Source organism: Sebastes fasciatus, chromosome 14 (genome assembly GCF_043250625.1).
Source record: "Sebastes fasciatus isolate fSebFas1 chromosome 14, fSebFas1.pri, whole genome shotgun sequence".
NCBI classification, from domain to species: domain Eukaryota; kingdom Metazoa; phylum Chordata; class Actinopteri; order Perciformes; family Sebastidae; genus Sebastes; species Sebastes fasciatus.
In genome coordinates this window covers 22,571,848-22,595,706 of record NC_133808.1, presented here as the reverse complement: position 1 = coordinate 22,595,706, position 23,859 = coordinate 22,571,848, and the positions used below count along the sequence as shown (strand labels likewise).

Here is a 23,859-nt window from a genome sequence, read left to right as displayed (position 1 = left end):
AGTCTACCTCTAAGGTAGTAAAAACATATTCAAAAACATTTAAGCATTCCCTTAAAAACTGTTGAAAGAAATGTGAAGCTTGTGTGATTTGTACCAAAAGAGCTAAAACTCTAGTATAGTCCAAACTTTACCACACAGCCCAAGCCCATTAGAAGGGCATGTCAAATCTTGCAAAGTAATCAAATATCTGAAAATGATATTCAAGTTATATCATGTTATTAACTACGCAGTTAATCCCTTGATTCAATCCACCTCTCACAGTTTGTGCACATCATGTACATTATACAATGTTTTTCATAGTGCTAATGAAGTCTTATAATGCCTTTTCAAGGAAGTGTGACCTTCATGTCCAGTAAATATTGTTATAAATACACGTGTCAATAGTAAGAGTAAGGAAGACAGAAATGTGTCACAGTTAACTTTCATTGGTAAGAGACTAATGTAACTATTGCACTGCAAATTCAAATCAATATTTGTGTCAAATGATTTGGTTTAATCTCTACTACACACTTCTTCAGTATTTTCTGATGCACTGCTTGGTCCCTTATATGGTGTGCCCCAAATTTTGTAAATGCCCCAGTTAACCTCCCACTTTTGCCAGGATTTTAAATGTACATCATTACTTCTTAGTGCAGTTTTTTTGCAGAAAAAGACCCAGTAACATCTTTACACTGTGCTCCTACTGTTTTTGTGGGGTTGGTTGATCATCAAGTCTATCTGATCCCAGACCAGCTGTGGAGATAGGAGCTCCAGCCTGAGCCCCGAGACCCGGTCCCCTCTTCCTCACCTGCACAAAGGAGATCAAAGAATACCTGGTTAGAAATTACATTACTGACAGTATATCCTGTAGCACTTCAATAACCTGGAGAGAAAAAATTAAAGAAATGTTGTGTGGGATTAACACAAGAGGTGTGTGTGTGTGTGTGTGTGTGTGTGTGTGTGTGTGAGTGTGTAAAATCATGATTAACAGATCATTTATATTTGTGTGTGTGTATGTGCATTTACAAAACCTGTTCCCCTGCTGTTCACATACCTTGAGCAATGGCAGCCAGTTTGCTTTTCTCCTCTGGACTGAGCTGCAGCATCGTGTGAATGACGGGCAGAAGCGCCTGCCGCTCGCTGCCAGACTGCAGGAAGATGAACTGCAGCAGGACGTTCTTCAGATACTCCAGGTTGGCCACACTCTTCTCCCTCTCCTGGTTTCGTTCGAGACGACGCACTTCACTCTTCAACAACTAGCAGGTAGAACACATCAGCCACGTTAAATAATTAAACCCTAAGCGTCAAAGTCAAAGTAAATGTCAAATACATTTTTCCCTAAGATGGTTTCTGTCATTTTAGGTAGTTCTTATCACACTGATGTATGTTCAAGTGTTAATTTTTCTGATAAGTTTGGTTTTAATTGCGCAGACTCTGGCTCCAAATGACGTCAAAATCTCAAGATGGCAGCTCCCGTTTCCGGGATAATTTGGCTTCACTCCACTGTACAGTGGGAGGAAGTGTAGAAGCTTCGTACATCTTTATGATGCAAATGCTGGACACTACAGCAGCATAAATTTCTCACAATGCATTGCGGTAGTGACGACAATGTTCAAAACAGACGTTGATGGACAGCTCTGTAACGTCAATAACACTTCCCCACACACACACACTCACATCCAACCCCCCAGCATTAACACAAAAACAGTTTTTAAAGCTAGTCACCTGTGAAAGACAATTTTTGGAACAGTAATGCAAACAGCACTTTACTATGGACATAAATGCACTTTTCTCTGCCGCTAAACACAACTGCAAATTAGGTGAAATTGTGTCTGAAACGTTTACTTATTTTATTTTCTTATTTTTAGGTATTGTTAATTTTAATGCTTATTTATTCTATCCTTTTTAATGCACTGACGGAAGCTGGGAGAAACAATATTTAGTTTCCTTCTGTGTATGCAAATACTCAGTGAAATGACAATAAAGGGAATTTTGAATCTTGAATTTAAATGAAAATTTCACTTTGCTAGGTGCAATATTTTTTTTAAATTTATTTCAGACCTTGATTCTCTTAAATCATCGGTTTGGTCTCTTGAAAGTTATTTCACCCTATAACTAACTAACTCACTTAATCTTTGTTTTATCTATTTCATGTTTTTTTATGATTGAATGATTTATTCTGCTAACTTTTTATTTATTTACTTTTTTATGTGTAAATGATTGATAATATTTGTAAAGTCATCTTCTTTATAATAAATAAATAAAAAAAGATCTTGAGCATAAAGCGGAAATTAATTTTGTCCAGCGCTACTTCCCGTAGCCTTACGTCACACATAACAAGTATGGCAGCGTCCTCTGAGCTGCAGCTGTCTAGTGTTGTTGGAAAAGAAGCGTTAAAACGCGAGTTATGATAACGATTTATCGCGTTATTTATAGCGTTTACTATCACAGTTCTCTGGTCAAATATATGTGGGAGGATTAAAGACATTTCTCGCTGTGAAACATGGGTTTAGAGCGGCTGTTATGCGGGGCGCTGGTGTCCACACAGTCTCCACGGAGCATGTCCAGCGTGCTTAACCGGGCAGCAGCTCTGTACAGCCGGATCGTCGTCCACAGAGAGCCGGCTGCCCGCCTCCTCTCCTCCTCCACCCAGCCCTCCAGAGATGTCACCCTGTTCCAGCACGACCGGACCCGCTTCTTCCGGCTCCTCTCGCTCTTCTGCGGCGGACAGCTCCTCTTCTGGACATACCTGGGCCACTTCGCTTACACCGGGCTCAGAGACACAAGGAGAGGGACAGCCAAGACCTCCACCACCACAACAACAACAACAACCACCACCACCATGGGGCTGGCTGGGATCTGGAGCTTCGAGATGAACCTGGGCTCAAACAGCTGGAGGTTCGGCTTCACCCTGGGGTGCCTGGCCATGGGAGCAGGGGTGGTTGGGCTCGGGGTGCTGTTCTGCAGGCGCTCTGTCAGCCAGGTGATTCTACATCAAGGTGGAAGGATGGTGACAGTTTCCACACAGTCGCCTCTGGGTGCAGGCCGAGGCCGGAGGATAACAGTCCCCCTGTCTCAGGTGGCCTGTCACGCTCACAGACACGAGTCCCCCTCATTCATCCCCCTCAGGGTCAAAGGGCACAAGTTCTACTTCCTTCTGGACAAAGAGGGGACCGTGAACAACGCCAGGCTGTTTGACACCACTGTCGGGGCGTACCGGCCATTTTAAGCTGTGGTTATTACACTGTTGGACAACAAACACCAATAACACTGGTCCATGGATGTGATTTACATGGCTGACAAACAAATGTGTCAGTTTCTGTTTGATTGTCTCTTTAATTAAATAAAATCTATGAGATCAAATGTGGACTCATAAAGGTTCATTTAGGGAAAGGTGTTATATTTGAGATACATTATTATTAGTAGCCTGTCCAGGTTCCATGGTGGAGAGGAGGTTGTGTTGCTCAGGCTCCATCTGTTTGCAGACACCTGGAGCTGCTTTACATCCTCCACCTCTCATACCATCTTTTGGGCTTCGCAGCAGGCTGACATGTTCTTCTGTCTGTCTGCCTCCATCTCCCCCGTTTCAGTGCCCTAGACAGCACTGCTGCTGCACTACTGTACACACATACACCTCTACACACAACAAACAGCGGTATCCATCGGAAATAACTAATAATAATTCATGTTGGATATGAATCGTAAATAATGTGGGATTATTCCTTATTTCATGGGCTATTGCAATATTATTACATACTTATATATATATAACATTTAAAAAAAAAAAAACATTCGATTTGGAGGTTGATTACCATGGCAACGGTCGAAGCTTCGACGCATTCGAGTCAGCCCTAATGTTCACAATATACAGTATGTATTATTTCTGTCATATGTATTGTCTATGTTGTAATTTTATTATGCTGGTCTGTACACACAACATCTATTGCACGTCTGGGAGGAGGATCCCAGATGTGAGGTCACAGTGACCTTGACCTTTGACCACCAAAATCTAATCCGGTCATCCTAGAATCCAAGTGGATGTTTGTGCCAAATTTGAAGAAATTGGCTCAAGGTTTTCCTGAGATATCACGAGAATGAGACGGACATGAGGTCACAGTGACCTTTGACTACCAAAATCTAATCAGTTAATCCTTGAGTCCAAGTGGTTGTTTGTGCCAAATTTGAAGAAATTCCCTCCAGGCGTTCCAGAGATATCATGTTCACAAGAATGGACCGGACGGACGTACATACGTACGGATGGAACCATATGAAGGCATAATAAAATTGGCTTGACTATTTCATTTTTAAAATCACTCAGAATAAGCAATGAGTTATTTGAAATGTAATTGTTCAAATAACAGGAAACAGTTTGAATGAATGTGCTGTGAAATTAAACTGATAAACGTCTTTGTTTTCTGAATGTATGCGTGTGTACATGTGTGCGTATACATACAGTGATCTGCTCCATGAGAACAGCGTTGGTGGCCTCCGTTTCATGCAGGAGGCCGTTCATGTGCTCCATACTGCGTGTGACTGTGCTCAGCTTTAGACTCAGCTCTTCTTTTGTAGGCTCCACCGTCCACACGAAAGGCTCTGGAAACCAAAACCAAAGACACACACACAAGTTAAAGATCACAGTTTGAGAAGGTTCTGGGCATAAAAGCTGATTTGCCTCAAGTCATATTTAAATCATGTCTTTTATTTATCACATAGCATGAATTATCACATTTGAGTCACAGTCATAAATAAATGAAAGCTTTCAGAAATGTTCATTAGGTTGTCTGATTTTTAATAATCTTCAATTGAGCTGCAACAATTAACAATTAATTGTTTTTTAATAAAAAAAGATGAATCGATTATCAATAGTTAATAAAATAGATTAATTAATAGTGTACAGTGAAGTTGATTTCTTTTTACCTATTTCCAAATTGCCATCCCTTGACCCAAACAAAGATGGCAACAGGTTAGTTACATTAGTGATGAACTACTGTCTATGAGTGCCATGTTTAGGTCAGAAATTGAATATGCAACCTGAGAGACAGGTGTACACACTGCTTTTATAAACTGAATAACTGTTACAAGGTGCACCTCCTGTCTCAAACACACCTTGTTTGGGGTCCGGAGACGTGAGAAGCTGCTCCAGAGAGGGCAGGGACGTGAGAGCAGCAGAAGGGCTCTCAGTCTCGGTGGTCTCCATGCCTTCGCCCTCCTCCCTGGCCATCGACTGGAGGTCGCTGAGGGACATCAGTCCCAGCCCCGACTGGTTCTGGTCAGTGTTTCTGCGCTGGGGGTCTGACGTTAGGGGCTTACGGCTGGAGTGGACCGCAACTGAACCTGAAAGAGTTTAAGGGTTGGTAGAGGAACGCATTTGTGTTATTCATTGTTTAGCAGATGAAATGCATGTTAAAAAGCAGAGAATGGAGTTAAACAACAGAAAATTACATTTCAAAATAAAATTGGTTAAGGGTGGGTTGCATAAACTAGGATTAATTTTAAGACTGGATAAAATCACAGCAGGTTATCTTAAATTTAAGTTTCAAACATGACTAACACAATTCCCCACTGTTGTGGACACCCACTCTTAAATTATTGCCAAAAAACCCCCATTATTGCATGTTTTTGTTAAATTAAACACAACAATCTTTCTCATTTTTTGCTGCCTGATGTTTCCCAGATATGATTCAGAAGCTAAATAAATAAGGGCTACAAATACATAAAGAAATAGTTTGAGTAGAGAGTAGTGTTTTTGGATGTCATAGAGCACCTCTGGCCTCCGTGCTGAAGCAGTTTGATCAATCCCTCACACTGAACAGAATCCCTTAATTAAACACACAACTTTGAGTCAGTGTCCTACTTCATTGTGACATGAGGGGGCACCAGACACTCTGGTGTTCACCAGTTCATCAACTGGCACAAACAATGACGACAAGTGTGTGAGGGGCTTGAGAGAGTGGGTGGACAAAAGAGAAGATTATGATTAATGGACCTCAAATTGAAACAAAAGACCAGACGCTAAACCAATCCCCTCACCTTCCCACCTCTAGTCTGCTACTCTACCGCCTCTCCACGAGCAGCTGAGTGAGGAGTCCCGCTACATGTATATCTCTGTTTTTGTTTGTTTGTGTAAATGCATTAGAGTTTGTAGTCTGATCAGGATTCAGAAAAACTAACATTTAGGCTGACAGTTTCCCGATAGCTCGAGGTCAGTAGAAAGCCCCAGCTGGAACAGTAAACGTGAGAGCAGACAAGTGTGGAAACGCTAACAGAAAAAAAAAAAAACATCTTTAGCCTGTAATACTGCGTCTGCATGTTGTTGCTACTTCTTATCCTCCTCCTGACTCTTTACACAACACTCCTTGTTATATCATGTGCACATATCTAATCAATCAAATATGTTACAGGCTTAACACTCAGGAGGACAGAGTCAATATAAATCAAGCTGTAGTGGTAAAAGAAAGCTCCAGGACACCAACTCATCGTAGAATTAATTTCCTGGACCACAGATAAATGCTGAGCACAGTCTCTGCAGAAGAGGGTTCAAGTGTGCGCACATCCAGACAAACATGATCAGGTGCTGGACAAAAAAAATTAAAGATGCTAAATGAGAAACTGGGAGCATTTCTATTGCCTCTGCATGGCTCTCAACATGGCGACAGCTGAACCGGCGGATCATAGCTAACAGCCCTAACAGTGGAAACGACAGCAAAACTGCTGACAGAACAAACAGTGTTAACCTGAGACCCAGCCAGAGGGCCATGCTCACATGCACTAAAAGGCACACACGGCCGGCCCGGCTGTGTCAACAAAGCACGGAGAAGCTCGGAATACAAAACACACAGAGAGAGAGAGTGACTTCATTATCTGCTCAGGTAGACATTACTCCTCTAAATCTTTACATAGCTAGTAGTTGTTTGATGCTATATTAGTGCTCTGGATATCGTATAGAGCATGTTTGCACACTGTTAGGCTCCAAATGGTTTACTTAGGGAGGGGAACATCTTTACTGATATAAATGTTGCCTTAACAGAGAAAGAGAAATAAACCATTTGGAGCTTTACATAGTCCTCCTCTGTGCCCTACAGTCTCTGCAGAGCCACGACAACAGCCAGCAACAAAGAGAACAGCAGGGAAAGCTGCTGCCTGCACCTGTTTCTAACTTGTAAAAGACTCTTTCTGGAATTAGTATTTGTAGTTTATGTACTGATTGATTGTTTAGATTAAAGAGTAAATGGGGGAAAAAACATGACAATGAACATAGATCAATTTTACAGTTTGTTACAGTTGATTCATAAAAGATAATATGAGGCCAGTAAAAATGATCCAAGGGCCGGCAGTTTTATGAACCACCTGCCCAACAGGGCCAGTGAGACACTGATGTTGAACCCTTCTGCCTTTTAACTGCCATTAAATCAAAACACAGTGGTTAAAAGGCTCAAATATGACTTTCAGTAAAGGCTAACGTTGGCCCCGTGTATCGGGTTAATCCTGGCGTGCAGGTTTGAGCCGCTAATGATGAGTCTCTCCAGATGCCACAGTGAGCTGTCTGCCACCCTGAGAGGCGGGAACGGAACTGAGGAGCTTCGCCAACACCTGGCCAGAAACACACACACACGCTTTCCTTTCTGAGTCATAAATATGTGTGTGTTTGCTGTTTGACTCCAGAGGGCAGCTGTGTGGGAGGTGATGAATGAGCTTCCAGTGCTGGTATACTGATAAACACACTGACATGCCCCTTCCTCTGTTCTCCCATCATTCCTCTCAGAGAAAAACAGAGTAAACAAGATAGAAAACTTCATCTCTCTTCACACTTGATGCTTTGATGGATCTCTTTATATGATACCATTCATGCACCCGTTGAGTTGGATCATTCTGCTTCGTAATATAACAGATACATTTGTTACCTCACCCGTTTCCACTGCTACTTCATGTACACCATCAGGTACTTGTTGCCCGATTGATTTAAACTAGGGCTGGCAATCGATTAAAATACTTAATTAAGATTAAGTTAATGCGTTAATTTAAGATTAAGTTAATGTGTTAAAGAAATTAGTGGCGTTAAAACAAATTTGCGTTAGTATCACGTTAACTTTGACAGCCCTAATTTCAATGGATCAAGTTTTTCATTTGCCTCCACGCTTACTGTTCTGGCTCTGCAGAATGAAGAGTTGCTCCTCGACGCGGGTCAGCTGGCCCTGCAGGGTCTCCACAGTGGCCCGGTGGTCATCCTGCAGTTTCTTCAGCTGCTCCCTGTAGGTCTGACGCTGGGCCTCGACCTGGGAAGACAGGTCAGTCTGAACCTGGGACAGATCTGACCTCAGAGCCACGTTCTCCGACTGCACTGACAGCAGCCTGGAGGTGGAGAGGAAATTAAAAGAAGAGACTCATTTAGTAGAGAATCAGCAGGAATGGCGTATGACAGAAAAGCACTCTTAAATTCTAGACAAGCCAGGGTCCAGCCGGCTCACCTCTCGCGTAGCTCGGCCTCCTTGCTGACGGTTTCCTGGAGGATCTTGTTGTGTCTCTCCAGCAGAGTGTCGTGTTCGGTCTGGAGCTGCTGCAGCTCTGTGGTGCTGCTCTGGAGGCTCTGCTGGCTTTCTGTCAGCCTGGACCTCAGCTGTTCCAACTGAGAGGACAACTGCTCCCTGCCAGACACCCCGCCACATATTCATTATACTCATATCACTCATACAGTGTTGACTGGCACATACTACTAATTAGTGTTCACTTTAATATGCCCCATTGAGTAGCTGCCTTAGTACCTGTGATTTAATTACATTAACATTCAAGTTCTTTCTCATGTGATATGTCCTGTATTTTGCCCACCCTCTGTATATTATCTTAGTGAAAGAGCAAGCTGTGTTATCGGACCTGATCCCAGCATTGGTATTAAGGCTTTTATTGGTAAAAGGCTTTTGTTATAAAGTAATTATTTATTTGTTTTGGTTTAAAAACATCTTTATTACCATGTAGCTATTAAAGGGTAACTTCGGGTAACCTGATTTTCCCATGTTGTGTCTAACTGACTAATAGGGACAACAATTTCTGAAACTGGTCCAGTATTGAGGGAGAGCGCTGTAGACTGCAGCTGCTCACATGCTGCAATGTGGCGGTATCGGGGCAAGCTGGCACCGTCATTTACATCCACTAAAAGTGTTTGTTTTTTGCCATGACAGATTTCGCGGTTGCCCTCAATACTGGACCAATTCCAAAAAGTGTTGTCTCCGTTAGTCACTTAGACACAAAAACATGGGAAAATATGGTCCAGGTTGAAAAATACCGGAGCTACCCTTTCAGTCAACCTGCATTCAGGTACTATCCTGAGTGTGTGTTTTGATGTCAGGTCATGCAATTCACCATTACCCTTTCTGGTTGCCTCCCTGCACCTTCGCTTATCATGCATATTTGTCATACAGGTGTTGTCCTTACCTCTCTACTTTGACAGAGTCTCCTTCATTCTGAGCGGTTGTTTTAGTCTTCTGCTGTTTGAGCACATTGTGGACTCGCACCTTGTAACCCTCAAACTCGCCAGCTGTTGCCGTGAGCTCAGTCTGGAATCAGCACAAAGATTAAGCAGAGATATGCAGTGAATTAAAATTAATTAGTCATTTGACAGAAAATCAATTGACAAAATAAATTTTGATCATCAACTGTTTAAATCATTCATAAAGCAAAAGTGCAAAACATTTGCTGGTTTCAGCTTCTCAAATAGGAGGTTTTTTAACTGTTAGTCAAAGCAAACAATCAATTAAAAGTTGTCACCTCGGGCACTTGGAACTTGAAACAAGCATTTTTCACAATTGTTTTGACATTGTAAAGATTAAAGGAGTAATCGTGAATAATTGAGAGATTAATAATGAAAATAGTCACGAGTTTCAGTCCTGTATATTGCCGCTCTCTGAGCACGAGCTGGTGCAACATTCACATAAATTCATCAACGTTCGAAGTGTCTCCTATAATTGCAGCATCTCAAACACTACTGCTGATGTGCTCTTGAGCAATGCTCTTTACTCTGGTGGAGCTGTTCAGTGAGAGTATACTGTATGTGCTCTACAGGTGTGTGTGTGGAGGAAGGTCAGTCGAACCCTGTGTGTGTGTGTGTGTGTGTGTGCGTGTACCTTAGCAGTGTCTCTCTCCTGCTGCAGGCTGTTGATGCGTTGCTGCAGGGAGTTGCTGGATCTCTGTTGCTGATCTAACGCCAACCTCAGCTGCTCCTGAAGACGATGGCGCTCACCCGTGAGTCCGCACACCTCGATCTTAACGCACAAACACAAACTTTAATATGTGATTTGTACAGCTGCAACAATTAATCGATTAAATTAATCGCCAGCAATTTTTATGTTATTTTTTAAGAAAAAAAAGTCAAATTTCTCTGATTCCAGCTTCTTAAATATGGATATCTTCTGGTTTCTTTACTCCTCTATGACAGTAAACTGAGTTTTGGACAAAACAAGACGTCGAGGACGTCATCTTGGGCTTTGGGAAACACTGGTTGTCATTTTTCACCATTTTCTGACATTTTATAGACTAAATAACTAATCGATTAATCAAGAAAATAATCGACAGATCAATCAAAAATGAAAATAATCACTAGTGGCTTGTGTGGAACTGAAATGTTGATTTACAAAACTACATATTTTATCAAAAGGCACCGCTGAGAGATGTTTTGCTGTGTTACCTTGGAGCTTTCTAGCTGCTGCTGGTTCGCCTCCAGCTCTCCTCTCAGAGAGGCCTGCACCACCATGAGGGAGCTTTCCTGCACGCACACACACACACACACAAATTTAAATGCATACACCCATATAAGCAAACACAACAACACACACAAATGATTAACTATTCCCAACATCTTCAAGGCCTCCCCCACAATCATGCTCACACATGGTTGCATAGCACTATTTACATTCATCAGGCAGCGACGTTACACACAGTAACAGGAACTCCTGCGGGACACACTTACAAACACACACACACACACAGAAACAGACCTGCATCTTGGCATCGGCCAAGTCCTTCTTGGTCTTCATCAGCAGCTGTTTCATCTTGGAGGTCTTCTCCTCCCCCTGGTCCAGCTGGGACTTCAAAGCCTCTGGAGACACAAACAGACATGCACAGCAGGCACATGTTCACACGCAAACCAACAGACACATCAAAATGGTTGAGGTGAAATACATACTGTACTGACACTTTTTCAGTATTTTCCTTTATTTCACAGCTCGACGGGAAACATAAAGAGAGAACAGAACAATGACACGCAACAGAGGGCCCTGCAGTTACATGGTAGACAGTAAATCATTAGGGCTCTGCAGGAATAATAAATGTTTACCATTAGTGAACAAGTACCTAAAACTGTGCACTAACATCAGACCTGCAGTATATATTACTTAGTCTATATAAAAGGACCTGGAGTACATTGTACATTGCCCATCTTCGTCCCTCCTTCTCCTTCTCCACGCCTTCATTACATCACGATTCAACTATTGCAATAGCATCCTCTCTGATTTGATGGTTCTGATGCAGTTTGTTTGTTTGCATATTTAATGTAGAATTGGTGAATAACACACAGGTTGTATACTGTAGGTCTGATCAATCTTCAAATACCTGCTGTGAACCAACAACAGTGCATAGCTGGTATGTTTTATTATCATGCATTTTCTAAATAAGTATACATCCGTCCTTCAGCTTGACAAGCTTATCCTAGAGGGACGCACGCGGGGGAGCTGGAGCCAATCCCAGCTCACTTTGTAGAAGTATTAATCTTTGTGTTAAAGAGTGTAAATGTCTCATACATACCGATTTCCTGTTTGAGTGCGTCTTCCTTCTGGGTCAGTGTGTTTATCTGGGCCTTTAAATCCTCAGCACGCTCATCTCTATCTGACAGTTTGGCGTTGAGGTCCTTCACCAGGCGTTCGTAGTCGGCCATCTCCATGTCCAGCAGAGAGCTCTGCTGCGCCTCCTAGAGGCGGAGACAACACAATACGTCATTACAGGGAACAAAGCTAAAACCTCATCTACGCGTCAGTCACAACATTTATCTCAAACTTTTAGGGGGAAAAAGTAGTTTAGAATGAAGAAATTAATTTTTTAAAGATTTTTTTTGGGGGCTTTTTGCCTTCATTTAATAGAGACAGTCTTGAAAGGAGAAGAGAGAGGGGACGACATGCAGCAAATCTCTCAAATAGTTAAGGTTAATACTCTGAAAAATCACTATCGTATCAAACTGAAAAATACTGTTTGATGGGTACTGTTTTGTCGGTACTAACAACGTGGACACATGACGTGAAGTCAGGCCTCCTGGCAGCATCCGTGTACTCTGCTGTACTATGTAGTTCTCCACTAATGGAAAAGAAACAGCAGCTCTGGTGCTGTGGGCTACAACTGCTCTCTTTCTCTCTGAGAGGTGCTGCTGTAGCTGCAGGCCGGCCATCACCAGTCCAGTCGCTTGACTGGACAGGCCTTCAGAGACTCTAGTGTCTGAGAAGCTGTGTGTGTGTGTGTGTGTGTGTGTGTGTGTGTGTGTGTGTGTGTGTGTGTGTGTGTACCTTGCGTAGCTGCTCCAGCTCCTGGGCAGTCTGCTGAGACTGTTGCTGCTGCTTGCGGAGCTGAGCTGTCAGCTCTTCTACCTCCTTCATGGCAGATGACAAGTCCTGGAGAAGCAAGCAAACACACACACACAAAAGCGTTTTCAGTATGTATATACTGTACATTTCATATTATCAACCTTCATAGACTTACAGCAGTTTAAGTCTTATGAGTGGTTTAGTCAGTCAGAATTAGTAAAATACTTTGAACAAGGTCTGTCTGAAGTGTCACCCACTGCACGCGGCTCTACTATAAGATCAGCTAAAATACTAAATTAGGAACAGTTGGCATGACCTCAGATTAGTACACAACAGTAGTACAGAGAATCCATCTCTCTATTTCTACCTTGATCTTCTGTTCTTTCATAGCTCTCTCAGTCAGCAGGTCTCTGTCCAGACTGGCTGACTGTCTTTGAAGCTCCTGGTTTTGGGCTTCCAGCTGCCTCACAGAGCTCCTCATGGTCTCCATACCAGCCAGCAGGTCCTCCTTCTCACTGCTAAGGGTCTCCGTCTGTAAAAGCAGAAACAGTTCATGTTACTACCCCAGTCGTGTGATACACTTACACTACATCTTCAACATGGCAACTTCTCAGGAAGGCATTTACAATAGAGAAAATATGATTTAATGATAATTGTGAAATGAAACAAGGGGTTACATCTATTAGGGCTCGTTTAACAATACCAGTACCCTTACAGTGATACCAATACCAATAGAGTACTTCATTTGATACCTTTTTTTTCTACGTAATTCGATACCCATCTGGTACCAAGCTGGTTAATGATGAGCTACAGTGATATTTGTATTTAGCTGTGATTAATTTCACATTATTACACAGCGTTGTTGAATTCTAGATTCTGATTGGTCAATCACAACGTTCTATGGTCTGTTATTTCTTTATAGCAGACCGCTGTGAAGTATAACAGACCGTTGCTATGGCCGCAGCTCTGATGTTGGACTCTGGAGGACCATTTTTGTGTCAAATTATCGATTTCTCAAGTAAGTAGCCGTGTAATAATCGATAATCGATAATGTACAGCTAGCTAGCAGGTCACAACAATGACCATTATCTGTACATTATCCCTTACATATCAGCCAGTTCAGATGATTTGACTGTGTTAAGTTACAGTAGGTGTTACTGATTGCTTTATGAGTTGAGAATATTCTATAATATCTTTAAGATCCCACTGAAAAGACAGAATGCTGTTTTACTTATTTCAGATTCAAGCTTTTCCCCTGAAAATGCACATGTAGGCAAATACGCCAAACCTGCTTGAACACACGTGACACGTTTGAAAGTCATTCATGCAAATCTGACAGCGGCAGGCTCTGAGGGCTTTCTCTGCAAGGAAAACTGAACCAGAAACAGCAGCAGCAGCTACCTCCCATCATCTGTCAGCCAAACACTGAAGCTATGATCGGTAAACAGAGATGTCCAGACGTTCTCTTAGATCCCTGACTGGCTTTCAGTCTGGCTGCCCCCCTTGAGACCCATGAGCGCACACAAGAGTAAACCTGTGTCTCAGAAAATGGTGTTGCGCCGGCACACAGCAGATGGAGGCTATACTCCGCTCCATTTACCTGCCTGTTGTTCTCTCATTGGAAAGAGACAGTTATGAGCTTGGGGAGAGGAGTATATATAAACACAATTTCTCCCCAGCTCACCCAGTCACATCTGATGGGGTATTTGTTGGCTGTCGAGCGTAGCCGGGTAAAGTGTCGCTGGCTAAAACGACTCACTGTAAATCAGATGGAAACTGAGTTATGAGAGAAGTATTGGAGAGATGTATCGCTGGACAAAGTGGCACTGCTTAGATTTACCGGAGGGTGAAGGCAGTTTGTGTGTTTGTTAGTGGCGATGTGTGTGATTGAGCGTGTGTTTGTGTTACCTGTGTGACAGCACTGCTGAGTCGTTTGGTCAGCTCAGCGATCTGTCTCTCGGCCTCCTCCACCTTCTCTCTCTCTTTATCCAGTTGCTCCGTCTGCCCGTCGTAATCTATCTGCAGGTTCTGCACACACAAACACACACAGAACGAGTACTCATTCATTACTGGAAGAGCTCAGTGGAGGTAAACACCATGCATCTCAGATATCAGCTGCATTTAGATTTGAGTACGGGACAAAGGTCTCATTAGACACAGCAGACTGGTTTCTCCTCTAATGGAGACACAGTCATAAAGCACAGTGCAGCCTTGGGGACGCTTATGGAGACCTCTGGGAGTGACATCAGGAAAAAAGGTCTGTTTCAGAGCAAGCTTGCTTACACTTGCCTATTAGCAACAAATTAGGAACGAATATAATTAATAAAATGTTTAACCACTGTACAGCACTTTGGTCAACTTATGTTGTTTTTAAATGTGCTCTAAAAAATAAACTAAACTGTAAACTTGAGTCATCTCGCTTCCTCCTCATCTGTTGAGAGTCGCACATCGATCGGGCGCTCACGAGAAAATGGCTTCGGGAAAAGACAAAGCTTATGAGCTGAAGTGCAAGCGAGCATTTCAATTATCCTGGAAACAGGAGTTTAGTTGGGTGGCGCCAGAGGATGTGGGCAAAACTCTAGATTCATTTACTTAAACATTTAACTTTGGTCTTTGTCGGTATTTGATAACCAGCTTGTTATCAGCTGTAACCGCCGTATGTTGGATACCGGGTTGGATACATTAAATTAATGCATGACCATCAATCTGAAAACAAGTTCCTGAATAGTTCTGGTTTTGCAGATCTGATGTTTTCACCTGCCAGCAGCTATTTGCATCAACGTCTTTGTGGAAGAAGTAACTTTTAGTCACTGATACTTCTGTCCCACATAGTCGCCTACCTTGTAGCCTTCAGCCCCGTGGATGATATCTTTCATAGAGCTGCTCACTTTCTCCCTCTCCGCTTTCAGTGACTCTACTTCTTCCTTGAGGGAAGCAACCTGGAAAAAAAGTCAAATACATTGTGGATTTAGCCATTTACAAGTACGGAGGGGAAAAAGTAGAATCTATCTACGATCTATATCAATATTTATCGAGTGTCCTGACCTTGAAACATTGCTTATACTGTATTCCTCTGATTAAACAATAAGCAGGAAACACAGTAATATGTAAACTCATGTGTATTTACTTTGTTTTGTTCAAATGCCACATTCATGTTGTTAAATAAAGGATAGCACACTAACATTTTGCAGTTTAGAAATGTACCTTTTTCTTGCTGATTTCCAGCTCCTTCTTTGCTTTGATGGCAACTGCTTTGATTTTGTTCATCCTCTGGTCCTTTTCTTTGTGTTCGTTCTCTAGCAGAGCTGAGGGGAGCAGCAGTTACAACATTCAGGATTTATCATCTATTATTTATCACCTGCTCCAAAGAGCAGGCAAACTAAATTGTTTTTTGAAGGGCCATTAGTTAGTCAAATGACAACAAGTGTCACCTATTTTCTGTGTGATCTCGCAGGCTGCATTTTCCTCAGACGAAGCAGACTGGGCAGCAGACTCCTGGGAGAGAAAAGTAGGAAAGAAGAAAAAAACACTCCAATTAAAATGTCAATCATCGTTGTTTTTTTTAAAGGAAGCATTGTTTTTGGTTTGAAGCGGCCAACATTTAATTTTTTTGCTAATATTCAAACATTTGCATCATTTCCATGAGAGAAATATTCCACAAAAATTCACATGCATTTGTTTTTTTCCCCTCTATAATTGGATGTGGAGTGGATAAACCCAACCCTCCTTCAAGTGACAGAAAATAACAACTGCAATATTTCTAAAGCTAAAAGAAACATTTAATTTATCTATCAGTTAATCTACAGCTTATTTTGTCAATAAAATTGAGACAGACTTTTAGTATTATTTTGGTAATTCCCAATGGTGCTATAAGAAAAGGCAGTTAAAGCAAAATACGGTCAATCACAATTCATTATTTTGAAAATTTAGCAGAATATGATCATTGACTATAATCAGGTCAAATTCCCATTTCTTATGCACAAACTAGTGGACGGCTTTTCCAAGAGGACACATCAGGAGCTCCACTAACCTGGAGAGCAGCAAGCTCGCTTGTCAGCTGAGATATGAGTGAATCCTTCTCCGTCAGCTGCTCTTTGAGCTCTCTTCTCTCTTTCTCCATGTTCTCCATTTCCCCTTCCTCCTTCTCCTCTTTCTCTTGAGTCATCAGAGAAACGTGAGCCTGCAGTCTCTGGTTCTCCTCGTTCATCTTCTCGTTGACTGACTTCATGTCCTCCAGGTCTTTCTGCAGCCCTTCGGTGTCCTTCACCACCTCCTCCAGGTTGTTTCTCAACATGCTCCTCTCCTGTTCCAGCTCTGCGATACGAGCCTGGAGCTCCTTTTCCACCTCCTCTAATCCCATTACCCCTTGAGCCTCCTCGAGACCACTCCTCAACAGCCCCCTCTCCTTTTCCAGCTCATTGACGCGTGCTCGGAGTTCCTCAACTTCTTCTGCGGAGTTTCTGAGGACTTCAGACTGGTTTTCTCCCAGAGCTGTGATGGTGGTGCGGGCCTGCTCTGCCTCCTCTGCTAGTGATTTCAACTTTGCCTCTAGCTGATTCCTCTCAGATGTCTCCTGCTCTAGCTGAGCCTCCAGGGCGGCCAGCTTGGAGCCCATAAGCTCCCTTGTTTCCTGGGTATTGGAAAGCCCAGAAGATGCCTGTTCCAATTGCTGGTGGAGGTCAGCCTTTTCTGCAGAGAGCTCTTTAATAGTCAGCTCTAATGCAGAGACTGTCTCCTGCCTTCTTTCCACCTCCTCTTTCAGGCTCTCCTCCATCTTTTCCCCCTCCTCTTTCAGATGTTGCACCTCATCCTCCATCTCTTTTTTCTTCTCGCTCTCGTCTCTACGTAAAAGTGCCTCTTTCTCTTTCTCTTCAAGCAGCCTCTCGATTTCTTCTGCTTTCTCGTTGTTCAGCTTTTGCATTTCCTCGTCTCTGTGCTGAAGCTGGGACTGTATCCTGTCTCGCTCTTCAGTCAGCGTGTTGACCATCTCTTCCAGGTCTTGAGTCGCGTTTTCCTTCATCTGCAGTTGGGAGAGGATCTCCTCATTCTGCCTGTTCAGTTCCTCCACAGATTGCTTCAGCTCCTGTACAGACGACCGGAGTTTCTGGTCCTCACATTCAGATCCTTCCAGCTTCAGCTTCAGGTCTTGCAGGTTCTTCATCAGAGTGGTTTTCTCATCTGTTACCTCTCCCACCCTCTCCAACAGTTCATCCCTCTCCTGACTGAGTTCTTCCATCTTCTCTTGGAGTTCCTGTACAGTATTAGCCCCCTGCTCCTTCATGGCTTTGTACTGAAGGACAAAATTAGTCGTCTTCTCACCCAGTTCTGTCTCCACACCTTGCAGTATGTCTCTCATGTGTTGACACTCAGCCACGGCAGAGTCTCTCTCTCCAGTCAAGGCTTCACACTGGGCCCTCAGCTCCTCTGGATTCAAGGGGCCGATTGCTGATTCACATCCGTCTTTGTGTGCTTCACTCTGCTGCTGAGAGTCTACTTGGTCTTCTTGTTGGTCGGGGTCCAGGGTTGCGGCTGGGTCACTGGGAGCACTTTCCCGGCTCATCTGCAACTCATTGATTTTGAACTCCAGCTCTTCTCTCTCCATCTGAAACTCCTCCCTGGTCCTCTCCAGCTCTGCCTCGAGCTCTCCCTTCACATTGCTGAGCAGGGTGAGTTCATCCTGTAGCATGGTACTCTGGGCTTGAAGGTCTTCCATGGCTGCTCTCACTCGTCCGGTCTCCGTCTCCTCTCCGTCGCCAAGGCTGGAGTCAACCTGACTGCAGGTAGACAGCTCCAGCATTTTGGCGATGCCTGACCTGCGGGAAGGTTCCTCATCTTCCTCCTGCACATCCTGCAGGTAGCTGTCTGGAAAAATGAGGGTAATGTTAGCTGGGAAAGTCATTTTCATTTCCATCTAATCAATGACGTAAACATAAAAACTTGGGGAATGTAATACTACAATTAAAATGTTACTGTTCATTAAAGCTAGGGTTGGTAATCTTGAAAACCAGCAAAAGTACACCAGATTTTAAAAATGATCCAACCAAAAAACCAAGCCCAGTGTTGCCAACTCTTTTCCAATGAAAGCAGCTATCAGCACTAGCTTCAAAAGTCCCTAAATTAAGAAAGTCATCTAGTTGGCAAAACTAACAGTCCGTCCCTTCAGGCCTCCCTACAAAGCGACTACCCCAACATTATCATTATGAACATATACCTGGTTTTAATTAATTCATTTGTTTAGTTATGCCACAGCCTTGAGAATAACCATATATAATTAAAAAAATCATACTAGTCAGTAAAATGTGGAGACAGCCTGCAATAAGTTAGGTGTCCTCTAACATGGCTTCAAGTTGACTGTAAATATATTACAATTTATTGATTTCAAACATATTCAACTGATGAATCTATAATAAAAATAACCCTTAGTTGCAGACATAGACTGTATATAAGAAGTGGACGTAGTCACTGTGACGTCAAGAAGAAGAAGAAGACTTGAAACTAGCGATTGAGATCATAAACTCATGTTTACAATGTTTACTGAGGTAATAAATCAAGTGAGAAGTAGGCTCATTTTCTCATAGACTTCTATACAATCAGACTTCTTTTTGCAACCAGAGGAGTCGCCCCCTGCTGGCTGTTAGAAAGAATGCAAGTTTAAGGCACTTCCGCATTGGCTTCACTTCTCAGACCCGGAGATTACCTTTTAGAGCGAGCTGCTCGGTCAGCTCATCGTGCAGCAACAGGAGACGCTCCCTCTCCATCTCACAGTCCTCCTCCAGAGCCCTCATCTCCTCCTCGTGCTGCAGATTCTTTTGAGCCAGCTCCTCCTTCAGGTTCTCCACCTCCTGCTGGGCCTCTGTCAACTCCCTTTGATGGCTCTCCTGCACCTCGGCCGTCTCCTGGGATTTTCGCTCTTGGATCGCTTTCAGTTCCGCTCGAAGGGCTTCCAGCTGAGCTTTTAAGTTAGGGCGGCCCTCTTTAATGCTCTTTTTTGCACCGGCGTGTTCAGCCCTCTCTCTTTCACTCTCCCTCTCCCGGTCACTTTCGTCTCGCTCTTTCAGTAATGTCTGGAAATAAGCCACTTCTTCTTGGTGTTTGTTGTTGGATTCCTCGATGCTGCTCTCTAGGGTCTTGATCTTCCTTTGGTGATCTTCTATTACACTTTCAAGCTCTCCTTGCAGTCCCACAAGATCACCCTGCGCAAAATAACAGTTATGCACATGCATCAATTACTGGACTTTTGAATTTACAGAAGTACAGAGAAATGTTGAGAGTGTTCTGAGAAACGGGCTAATTAACCAGTGGTAGACATCATACAGTATTTGTGTTGTATTTTACCTTGGCTTGCTGTTTAGTCTTCTCTAAATCTTTACGAGATAGTGAAAGACTCTGCTGAGTTTCTGCCTTCTCCAGTAGTAAGGCATCCATCCTCTCAGTCAGCTCCTATTACAAACACACACCCACATGATTTGCATGATGCACGTATGAAAATGAAGTACAGCTTGTAAACAGAGGAATATTCATGAGAAGACACATGATGAACTGCCTCCCTATAAACAAACCTGTATCAGAGTGGAGTCATCTGAACAGTTGTTATTGTTTTTGGATTGCCGTTTGAGGGATTCAACTTCTTTCTCCAAATCTGAAAGGAGGAAATAATGTCACACATACTTGTCACACTATTTGCCCACAGAGCCAAACCCAAGCTTTTATAGCATTTATAGCTTACCTGCGCATCTGCTCTTCATCTTCTGCATGCCAGCCATCTGCTTCTTGGCAAACTTAATAAGGTCATCTTTGGCTAGTGTGTCCAGCTGGGAATAAAAAATATACAGAGAAGAGAGAAGCATGATACCAATACATACCTAACAATGAATTTATGCATATCAAGACACATAATACATATTTTGATAGCCTCTTTGAGCAATGCTGTGCTTGTAGATGTATAGTACCTTTGACTTGGCTGCACCTGCAGGTGATGGAGCCGCAGACTCTGCTCCGGTTCCTGGAGGATCCTGGTTCAGTGAAGGGAAAAAGAAGAAATGACAAACGCAACTAGGTGCACATTGCAACAAGGACATTTTATTTATTTATTTATTTATACTTTATTTTTTCCCTTTTTTTAAGGTTGTTTTCATATATGCAATTTACAGTTCGTAATTACAATAGTTTATAAACCAATTTTTAAGAAGATGAGCTTATATACAAACTCATTAAGAACACTAGAGAAAACAACTTCAACATTCAAAATTGAAATAAAATTAAGAAAAGAAATAATAATAATAAAAAATGTAAAGCTATATTTTAGGTGTGCTATATTTCTTTTCTTTTTTTGACTGCTTGCCTTCAGATGATAAAAGACCATCCTCAAAGTCAGCACAGTACTGCCTTTGAAAAATGAGAAATTTAATTTTGCTCTGCTTGTAGACAAAAGTAAGTAGTTGATAAAGCATGTTTTAAAAGCTTTTATGTTTTATTGGGAGCCCCTTTTCAATTCGGCATATATATATAAACCAAATATGAGCACTTTAACGTACATTTCGGCTTTAAGAAAGGTTTATCTTTCCCTGTCAACCAAGTGTTTCCTGATATTCAGGTCATTTAGATACTAAGATTTGTAATAAAGGTCGCTATGTAAACAGGACATAACCTGTTAGTGTTAACAGCCCTGTTTCAAAGACCCCGGCAGAGTATTACTCCCAGCAGAGCATGATATTAGGAGCTGACTTTAAGATGCTCAACATTAGTAAGTAGTGTCAGACTGGCTAAAGCTAATAACTCCTCGACACCTGAACATTTACCTCCATCTCAGGTCGAAGATTAGCTCCTTCTCAGTCGTCTGACAGGCTCAGAGAGATCACCAGTAGGTCGACCGGACAGAGTCAAAGCGAGATCTGAAATAATGTCCGATTTGTTGGAGATTTAAGATGAAAACATCTCCTCTGTTTATGTTCTGAGCTAACAGGCTAAAGCCACGACTTGCTTCCGCATACGTCAGTATAATATACGTCACTCACTCAACAGGATCTACTGAACAGGATTCTTTCCATGGTTTAATCCAATATATATATATATATATATATATATATATATATATATTTATATAATTATATATATATGCATATTTCTATATATATATATATATTTATATATATGCATATTTATATATATATATATATATATATATATAATTATATATATATGCATATTTATATATATATATATATTTATATAATTATATATATATGCATATTTATATATATATATATTTATATAATTATATATATATATGCATATTTCTATATATATATATATATATTTATATAATTATATATATGCATATTTATATATATATATATATTTATATAATTATATATATATGCATATTTATATATATATATACTCATTCAACAGGATCTACTGAACAGGATTCTTTCCATGGTTTAATCCAATATATATATATATATATATATATATATATATTTATATAATTATATATATATATATATATGAAAGAATCCTGTTCAGTATATATATATATATATATATATATATATATTGGATTAAACCATGGAAAGAATCCTGTTCAGTAGATCCTGTTGAATGAGTATATATATATATATATATATATATATATATATATATGCATATATATATATACAGTATATATATACAGTATATATATATATATAATTATATATATATATGCATATATATATTTATATATATAATTATATATATATGCAGTATATATATATTTATATATATATACAGTATATATATATATATATATATATATATATATATATATATACTCATTCAACAGGATCTACTGAACAGGATTCTTTAGATGGTAAATCAAAAATCTGTAAAAGTTGATCGTAATGTAGATATTGATTATAAAGGTGTCATTACACATTTTGAACATGATATATATATATAGAAAATATACTATCGTTAACTTATTGATTGTATATGGTAGATTTTACATATGCTTTATAAATGTAAAGAAACAAAGGTTCCCCCCTTTTTATGTGAGTTTAAAGAATATATTTATATATAAATATAGCATAAAATGTATCGTTAACTTATTGATTGTATATGGTAGATTTTGCATTTGCTACATGTTTCATAGACTAAGCTACTGGAGTTACCCTGCACTATACTCATTTTTAACAATCTCTTCTTCACTTTTTTAATAGTCGTGTATCTCAGCTGTTACCCTGCACTATATTCAGTTTTAACAGTGTTTTTTCTTCTCCTTGTATTTTTATACCTGGTATATTTTTTCTGTACTTTGTACTTTGCACTACTAACTTTTTTACTGCCTTTTTACTAACATGTTTTGCACTATGGAACTGTGATGCTGGAAACTTGAATTTCTCTTGGGATCAATAAAGTTACTATCTATCTATCTATCTATCTATCTATCTATCTATCTATCTATCTATCTATCTATCTATCTATCTATCTATCTATTTATCTATCTAAATGTAAAATAACAAAAGTTCCCTCCCTTTTTACGTGAGTTTAAAGAATATATTTATAAACACTAAGAAAAGTGATATAACTGTAAAAATGTAGAGTGAACTCTTTCAATAATGTATATGTTTTTCTTTTTTATAAATTTATATTTTAGAAGTTTACTTATCCCAATTCTATTCTTTTAAATTATCTTTATTATTTCTATGTATTTCTTTAAATTAATTTCCTTCTTTCTCTTTAACAATATGTTGAGTACATGTCTGCAATGATTGTACATTTGAATGTTTTTTTTCAATAAAAATCTACTACTACTACTACTAATAATAAATAAATGTAAATGTAATAAATCTATTTTTGTCCTGTTTTCTTTGACGACAGTCTTCTGCAGATTGTAATCTTATTAACTGTGCACAGCCAATCTGAATTAACTGTACACCTGTCAGATACAAATATATAATCTTTTTTTTTTTATGTGAATATGAAAAAAACTAGTAATAAAATGTAACTGACATCCTTTGGACACCTGGTGGTTCCCAGGAACCAACAAACAAGCAATAAACCACTTGCATAGTTGCATTGTATCATATAATATATCTGGGCACACGTGTTGCCTGGAGCTAAAAATATCATTAACCACACGGTGCATGACCTGACGGGCCTCCAGCGTGTGTCATAACTGAGTGATGAAAAGGTCAAATTAAGACCTTTAACCTGTTTTGAGAGAGCTGGTTTTAACACCATTACGTCTGGGAGTCCAAACGAGATTACCATATAGAAGAGCGAGGGATGAATAAATACTGTGGCCCATAGCGTCGGGGAATATTAGCTGGGGCCATACATT

General features: G+C 40.8%; 2 protein-coding genes across 2 annotated transcripts; one reads left to right on the top strand and one right to left on the bottom strand.

Annotated features, from left to right (window-relative positions):
* Window positions 1-571: 571 nt before the first annotated feature.
* On the bottom strand, window positions 572-21,524 carry gcc2 (GRIP and coiled-coil domain containing 2). Its single transcript, XM_074659700.1, has 24 exons — window positions 21,335-21,524; window positions 20,486-20,548; window positions 20,263-20,347; window positions 20,096-20,175; window positions 19,872-19,976; window positions 19,234-19,729; window positions 16,567-18,398; window positions 15,968-16,031; window positions 15,741-15,841; window positions 15,377-15,475; window positions 14,445-14,564; window positions 12,904-13,068; window positions 12,519-12,623; window positions 11,770-11,932; window positions 10,965-11,065; window positions 10,655-10,732; window positions 10,095-10,232; window positions 9,406-9,527; window positions 8,445-8,621; window positions 8,120-8,328; window positions 5,086-5,313; window positions 4,433-4,572; window positions 1,034-1,235; window positions 572-787 (listed from the first exon to the last, which is right to left on the bottom strand). Exons 1-24 carry the CDS (start codon window positions 21,338-21,340, stop codon window positions 714-716), a joined length of 4,953 nt encoding a protein of 1,650 aa, XP_074515801.1. The 5' UTR covers window positions 21,341-21,524; the 3' UTR covers window positions 572-713.
* Window positions 2,347-3,274, top strand: tmem223 (transmembrane protein 223). The gene has a single exon (XM_074659701.1). It carries the CDS (start codon window positions 2,483-2,485, stop codon window positions 3,206-3,208), a length of 726 nt encoding a protein of 241 aa, XP_074515802.1. The 5' UTR covers window positions 2,347-2,482; the 3' UTR covers window positions 3,209-3,274.
* Window positions 21,525-23,859: the final 2,335 nt, after the last annotated feature.